Below are 7,820 nucleotides of genomic sequence, written 5' to 3'. Positions count from 1 at the left end.
GTGTGGCGCTGGAGGTCAGGTGTGTGTGTCTGTACCTGTGTGGCGCTGGAGGACAGGTGTGTGTGTCTGTACCTGTCTGGCAGCTGCGCTGGAGGACAGGTGTGTGTGTCTGTACCAGTGTGGCAGGTGGGCTGGAGGTCAGGTGTGTGTGTCTATACCTACAGGTGTGTGTTTCTGGTGTGCTGGAGGACAGGTGTGTGTGTCTGGTGCGCTGGAGGACAGGCGTGTGTGTCTGGTGTGCTGGAGGACAGGTGTGTGTGTCCGTACCTGTGTGGCGCTTGAGTTCAGGTGTGTGTGTCTGTACCTGTGTAGCAGGTGCGCTGGAGGTCAGGTCTGCGTGTCTGTACCTGTGTGGCAGGGGCACTGGAGGACAGGTGTGTGTCTGTACCTGTGTAGCAGGTGCGCTGGAGGTCAGGTCTGCGTGTCTGTACCTGTGTGGCAGGGGCACTGGAGGACAGGTGTGTGTCTGTACCTGTGTAGCAGGTGCGCTGGAGGTCAGGTCTGCGTGTCTGTACCTGTGTGGCAGGGGCACTGGAGGACAGGTGTGTGTCTGTACCTGTGTAGCAGGTGCGCTGGAGGTCAGGTCTGCGTGTCTGTACCTGTGTGGCAGGGGCACTGGAGGACAGGTGTGTGTCTGTACCTGTGTAGCAGGTGCGCTGGAGGTCAGGTCTGCGTGTCTGTACCTGTGTGGCAGGGGCACTGGAGGACAGGTGTGTGTCTGTACCTGTGTAGCAGGTGCGCTGGAGGTCAGGTCTGCGTGTCTGTACCTGTGTGGCAGGGGCACTGGAGGACAGGTGTGTGTCTGTACCTGTGTAGCAGGTGCGCTGGAGGTCAGGTCTGCGTGTCTGTACCTGTGTGGCAGGGGCACTGGAGGACAGGTGTGTGTCTGTACCTGTGTAGCAGGTGCGCTGGAGGTCAGGTCTGCGTGTCTGTACCTGTGTGGCAGGGGCACTGGAGGACAGGTGTGTGTCTGTACCTGTGTAGCAGGTGCGCTGGAGGTCAGGTCTGCGTGTCTGTACCTGTGTGGCAGGGGCACTGGAGGACAGGTGTGTGTCTGTACCTGTGTAGCAGGTGCGCTGGAGGTCAGGTCTGCGTGTCTGTACCTGTGTGGCAGGGGCACTGGAGGACAGGTGTGTGTCTGTACCTGTGTAGCAGGTGCGCTGGAGGTCAGGTCTGCGTGTCTGTACCTGTGTGGCAGGGGCACTGGAGGACAGGTGTGTGTCTGTACCTGTGTAGCAGGTGCGCTGGAGGTCAGGTCTGCGTGTCTGTACCTGTGTGGCAGGGGCACTGGAGGACAGGTGTGTGTCTGTACCTGTGTAGCAGGTGCGCTGGAGGTCAGGTCTGCGTGTCTGTACCTGTGTGGCAGGGGCACTGGAGGACAGGTGTGTGTCTGTACCTGTGTAGCAGGTGCGCTGGAGGTCAGGTCTGCGTGTCTGTACCTGTGTGGCAGGGGCACTGGAGGACAGGTGTGTGTCTGTACCTGTGTAGCAGGTGCGCTGGAGGTCAGGTCTGCGTGTCTGTACCTGTGTGGCAGGGGCACTGGAGGACAGGTGTGTGTCTGTACCTGTGTAGCAGGTGCGCTGGAGGTCAGGTCTGCGTGTCTGTACCTGTGTGGCAGGGGCACTGGAGGACAGGTGTGTGTCTGTACCTGTGTAGCAGGTGCGCTGGAGGTCAGGTCTGCGTGTCTGTACCTGTGTGGCAGGGGCACTGGAGGACAGGTGTGTGTCTGTACCTGTGTAGCAGGTGCGCTGGAGGTCAGGTCTGCGTGTCTGTACCTGTGTGGCAGGGGCACTGGAGGACAGGTGTGTGTCTGTACCTGTGTAGCAGGTGCGCTGGAGGTCAGGTCTGCGTGTCTGTACCTGTGTGGCAGGGGCACTGGAGGACAGGTGTGTGTCTGTACCTGTGTAGCAGGTGCGCTGGAGGTCAGGTCTGCGTGTCTGTACCTGTGTGGCAGGGGCACTGGAGGACAGGTGTGTGTCTGTACCTGTGTAGCAGGTGCGCTGGAGGTCAGGTCTGCGTGTCTGTACCTGTGTGGCAGGGGCACTGGAGGACAGGTGTGTGTCTGTACCTGTGTAGCAGGTGCGCTGGAGGTCAGGTCTGCGTGTCTGTACCTGTGTGGCAGGGGCACTGGAGGACAGGTGTGTGTCTGTACCTGTGTAGCAGGTGCGCTGGAGGTCAGGTCTGCGTGTCTGTACCTGTGTGGCAGGGGCACTGGAGGACAGGTGTGTGTCTGTACCTGTGTAGCAGGTGCGCTGGAGGTCAGGTCTGCGTGTCTGTACCTGTGTGGCAGGGGCACTGGAGGACAGGTGTGTGTCTGTACCTGTGTAGCAGGTGCGCTGGAGGTCAGGTCTGCGTGTCTGTACCTGTGTGGCAGGGGCACTGGAGGACAGGTGTGTGTCTGTACCTGTGTAGCAGGTGCGCTGGAGGTCAGGTCTGCGTGTCTGTACCTGTGTGGCAGGGGCACTGGAGGACAGGTGTGTGTCTGTACCTGTGTAGCAGGTGCGCTGGAGGTCAGGTCTGCGTGTCTGTACCTGTGTGGCAGGGGCACTGGAGGACAGGTGTGTGTCTGTACCTGTGTAGCAGGTGCGCTGGAGGTCAGGTCTGCGTGTCTGTACCTGTGTGGCAGGGGCACTGGAGGACAGGTGTGTGTCTGTACCTGTGTAGCAGGTGCGCTGGAGGTCAGGTCTGCGTGTCTGTACCTGTGTGGCAGGGGCACTGGAGGACAGGTGTGTGTCTGTACCTGTGTAGCAGGTGCGCTGGAGGTCAGGTCTGCGTGTCTGTACCTGTGTGGCAGGGGCACTGGAGGACAGGTGTGTGTCTGTACCTGTGTAGCAGGTGCGCTGGAGGTCAGGTCTGCGTGTCTGTACCTGTGTGGCAGGGGCACTGGAGGACAGGTGTGTGTCTGTACCTGTGTAGCAGGTGCGCTGGAGGTCAGGTGTGCGTGTCTGTACCTGTGTGGCAGGTGCGCTAGAGGAGAGGTGTGTATGTCTGTACCTGTGTGGCAGGTGCGCTGGAGGACAGGTGTGTGTGTCTGTACCTGTGTGGCGCTGGAGGACAGGTTCGTGTGTCTGTACCTGTGTGGCAGGTGCGCTGGAGGACAGGTGTGTGTGTCTGTACCTGTGTGGCAGGTCTGCTGGAGGACAGTTGTGTGTGTCTGTACCCGTGTGGCAGGTGTGCTAGAGGACAGGTGTGTGTGTCTGTACCTGTGTGGCAGGTGCGCTGGAGGACAGGTGTGTGTGTCGTACCTGTGTGGCACTGGAGGACAGGTTCGTGTGTCTGTACCTGTGTGGCAGGTGCGCTGGAGGTCAGGTGTGTGTGTCTGTGCCTGTGTGGCAGGGGCGCTGGAGGACAGGTGTGTGTGTCGTACCTGTGTGGCACTGGAGGACAGGTTCGTGTGTCTGTACCTGTGTGGCAGGTGCGCTGGAGGTCAGGTGTGTGTGTCTGTGCCTGTGTGGCAGGGGCGCTGGAGGACAGGTGTGTGTGTCGTACCTGTGTGGCACTGGAGGACAGGTTCGTGTGTCTGTACCTGTGTGGCAGGTGCGCTGGAGGTCAGGTGTGTGTGTCTGTGCCTGTGTGGCAGGGGCGCTGGAGGACAGGTGTGTGTGTCGTACCTGTGTGGCACTGGAGGACAGGTTCGTGTGTCTGTACCTGTGTGGCAGGTGCGCTGGAGGTCAGGTGTGTGTGTCTGTGCCTGTGTGGCAGGGGCGCTGGAGGACAGGTGTGTGTGTCGTACCTGTGTGGCACTGGAGGACAGGTTCGTGTGTCTGTACCTGTGTGGCAGGTGCGCTGGAGGTCAGGTGTGTGTGTCTGTGCCTGTGTGGCAGGGGCGCTGGAGGACAGGTGTGTGTGTCGTACCTGTGTGGCACTGGAGGACAGGTTCGTGTGTCTGTACCTGTGTGGCAGGTGCGCTGGAGGTCAGGTGTGTGTGTCTGTGCCTGTGTGGCAGGGGCGCTGGAGGACAGGTGTGTGTGTCGTACCTGTGTGGCACTGGAGGACAGGTTCGTGTGTCTGTACCTGTGTGGCAGGTGCGCTGGAGGTCAGGTGTGTGTGTCTGTGCCTGTGTGGCAGGGGCGCTGGAGGACAGGTGTGTGTGTCGTACCTGTGTGGCACTGGAGGACAGGTTCGTGTGTCTGTACCTGTGTGGCAGGTGCGCTGGAGGTCAGGTGTGTGTGTCTGTGCCTGTGTGGCAGGGGCGCTGGAGGACAGGTGTGTGTGTCGTACCTGTGTGGCACTGGAGGACAGGTTCGTGTGTCTGTACCTGTGTGGCAGGTGCGCTGGAGGTCAGGTGTGTGTGTCTGTGCCTGTGTGGCAGGGGCGCTGGAGGACAGGTGTGTGTGTCGTACCTGTGTGGCACTGGAGGACAGGTTCGTGTGTCTGTACCTGTGTGGCAGGTGCGCTGGAGGTCAGGTGTGTGTGTCTGTGCCTGTGTGGCAGGGGCGCTGGAGGACAGGTGTGTGTGTCGTACCTGTGTGGCACTGGAGGACAGGTTCGTGTGTCTGTACCTGTGTGGCAGGTGCGCTGGAGGTCAGGTGTGTGTGTCTGTGCCTGTGTGGCAGGGGCGCTGGAGGACAGGTGTGTGTGTCGTACCTGTGTGGCACTGGAGGACAGGTTCGTGTGTCTGTACCTGTGTGGCAGGTGCGCTGGAGGTCAGGTGTGTGTGTCTGTGCCTGTGTGGCAGGGGCGCTGGAGGACAGGTGTGTGTGTCGTACCTGTGTGGCACTGGAGGACAGGTTCGTGTGTCTGTACCTGTGTGGCAGGTGCGCTGGAGGTCAGGTGTGTGTGTCTGTGCCTGTGTGGCAGGGGCGCTGGAGGACAGGTGTGTGTGTCGTACCTGTGTGGCACTGGAGGACAGGTTCGTGTGTCTGTACCTGTGTGGCAGGTGCGCTGGAGGTCAGGTGTGTGTGTCTGTGCCTGTGTGGCAGGGGCGCTGGAGGACAGGTGTGTGTGTCGTACCTGTGTGGCACTGGAGGACAGGTTCGTGTGTCTGTACCTGTGTGGCAGGTGCGCTGGAGGTCAGGTGTGTGTGTCTGTGCCTGTGTGGCAGGGGCGCTGGAGGACAGGTGTGTGTGTCGTACCTGTGTGGCACTGGAGGACAGGTTCGTGTGTCTGTACCTGTGTGGCAGGTGCGCTGGAGGTCAGGTGTGTGTGTCTGTGCCTGTGTGGCAGGGGCGCTGGAGGACAGGTGTGTGTGTCGTACCTGTGTGGCACTGGAGGACAGGTTCGTGTGTCTGTACCTGTGTGGCAGGTGCGCTGGAGGTCAGGTGTGTGTGTCTGTGCCTGTGTGGCAGGGGCGCTGGAGGACAGGTGTGTGTGTCGTACCTGTGTGGCACTGGAGGACAGGTTCGTGTGTCTGTACCTGTGTGGCAGGTGCGCTGGAGGTCAGGTGTGTGTGTCTGTGCCTGTGTGGCAGGGGCGCTGGAGGACAGGTGTGTGTGTCGTACCTGTGTGGCACTGGAGGACAGGTTCGTGTGTCTGTACCTGTGTGGCAGGTGCGCTGGAGGTCAGGTGTGTGTGTCTGTGCCTGTGTGGCAGGGGCGCTGGAGGACAGGTGTGTGTGTCGTACCTGTGTGGCACTGGAGGACAGGTTCGTGTGTCTGTACCTGTGTGGCAGGTGCGCTGGAGGTCAGGTGTGTGTGTCTGTGCCTGTGTGGCAGGGGCGCTGGAGGACAGGTGTGTGTGTCGTACCTGTGTGGCACTGGAGGACAGGTTCGTGTGTCTGTACCTGTGTGGCAGGTGCGCTGGAGGTCAGGTGTGTGTGTCTGTGCCTGTGTGGCAGGGGCGCTGGAGGACAGGTGTGTGTGTCGTACCTGTGTGGCACTGGAGGACAGGTTCGTGTGTCTGTACCTGTGTGGCAGGTGCGCTGGAGGTCAGGTGTGTGTGTCTGTGCCTGTGTGGCAGGGGCGCTGGAGGACAGGTGTGTGTGTCGTACCTGTGTGGCACTGGAGGACAGGTTCGTGTGTCTGTACCTGTGTGGCAGGTGCGCTGGAGGTCAGGTGTGTGTGTCTGTGCCTGTGTGGCAGGGGCGCTGGAGGACAGGTGTGTGTGTCGTACCTGTGTGGCACTGGAGGACAGGTTCGTGTGTCTGTACCTGTGTGGCAGGTGCACTGGAAGACAGGTGTGGGCAGTCTGCGATGCGAGCGGCGGCGCGGGGGTCCGAGGAGCTGATGAGCATAGGTGCGCTGATCTCCATCGAGTGCCGGTTGTTTTCCATCACCTGCGCCGAGCGCTGCGTCATGCTGAGCGCCGTGAACGAGTGCCGCTTCTTGGCGTTCTTCTTCCCCTCCGCGTGTGTGTGCGCGCCGTTCCCGTTACAGCTGACGGCTTCTGCGCTCGCCGACGGTTTGTCCATCTCCATCAGCTGCTTCGCCGTTTCATTCAGCTGAGGACAAACAGAGCAGTCCACAAGGTTGTTTTATACTTACAGCAATAGTCTCTTCTGCTCAGCAAGGCTGCATTTATTTGACATTTGAAATGAGAGAGGTGAGCTCAACACGGTTTTAGTTTCACTTTAAATAAATTAATTTTGACTTAACATTTATATGTTGTTTATAATGAATGGAACTATAATTTGTGTTTTTATTTTATATGTAAAGTTACACTATAATTTTATATTTTCATTCTTGTTCCGTTCCAAATACTGTTCAGTTCAAATTATTTGTTGTGGAGTGACGGGAACTAAAATAGCGTATATTTTTAACCATGCAGCAAAAATGAATTGAAAAAAATTACTTTGAAAAATTACCTTTTTATGAGCATCCAATTTATTTCTGTGATGCGCCTCAAGACACATTATTGATTATTATCAATGTTAAAAACAGTTGTGCTGCCCAATATTTTTAAGGAAACAAAGACATAATATGGTATGTGTATCTGACATTATGCTATTAATATTTTACTTATTGTATTTGTGCTATTGACAGTGTACAGCACTTTGGTCGGCTTTTAGCTGTTTTTAAATGTGCTTTAGAAATAAACTTGAACTTGAACATAAAAAAAAAGAAAGAAAGAAAAATAAATGAATACTTTTATTTAACAAGGCTGCATTAAATTGATTAAACGTTACAAAAGTTTTGCATTTCAAATAAATGCTGTTCTTTTGAACTTTCTATTCATCTTTGAATCCTTAAAAATAAAATGCATCACAGTTTCCACAAAAATATTGTGCAGCCCAACTGTTTTCAGCATTGTAAAGAGTGATTTCGTTATAGTCATGTTATGTGTATTTGACATTATGCTATTAATATTTTACTTACTGTATTTGTGCTATTGACAGTGTACAGCACTTTGGTCGGCTTTTAGCTGTTTTTAAATGTGCTTTAGAAATAAACTTGAACTTGAACATAAAAAAAAAGAAAGAAAGAAAAATAAATGAATACTTTTATTTAACAAGGCTGCATTAAATTGATTAAACGTTACAAAAGTTTTGCATTTCAAATAAATGCTGTTCTTTTGAACTTTCTATTCATCTTTGAATCCTTAAAAATAAAATGCATCACAGTTTCCACAAAAATATTGTGCAGCCCAACTGTTTTCAGCATTGTAAATAATCAGAAATGTTTCTTGAGCAGCAAATCAGCATATTAGAATGATTTCTGAAGATCATGTGACACGTGTACGGGTGTGTGTGTCTGGTGCACTGGAGGACAGGTGTGTGTGTCTGTACCTGTGTGGCAGGTGCTCTGGAGGACAGGTGTGTGTTTCTGGTGCGCTGGAGGTCAGGTGTGTGTGTCTGTAGCTGTGTGGCAGGTGCACTGGAGGACAGGTGTGTGTGTCTGTACCTGTGTGGCGCTGGAGGGCAGGTTCGTGTGTCTGTACCTGTG

At 55.8% G+C, this 7,820-nt stretch overlaps 1 protein-coding gene across 1 annotated transcript in view; it reads right to left on the bottom strand.

Moving 5' to 3' along the window:
• Window positions 1–7,820, bottom strand: part of LOC107697803 (SH3 domain-containing RING finger protein 3-like) — a 122,811-nt gene that overhangs the window by 29,959 nt on the left and 85,032 nt on the right. The window contains exon 4 of the mRNA XM_016498662.1: window positions 6,089–6,379. Coding sequence (XP_016354148.1) covers window positions 6,089–6,379 — 291 coding nt within the window. The remainder of the gene's footprint in view (window positions 1–6,088; window positions 6,380–7,820) is intronic.

The sequence above is a fragment of the Sinocyclocheilus anshuiensis genome, unplaced genomic scaffold (genome assembly GCF_001515605.1).
Source record: "Sinocyclocheilus anshuiensis isolate Anshui unplaced genomic scaffold, SAMN03320099.WGS_v1.1 scaffold1123, whole genome shotgun sequence".
NCBI lineage: Eukaryota > Metazoa > Chordata > Actinopteri > Cypriniformes > Cyprinidae > Sinocyclocheilus > Sinocyclocheilus anshuiensis.
This window is presented reverse-complemented; position numbering and strand designations above follow the sequence as displayed.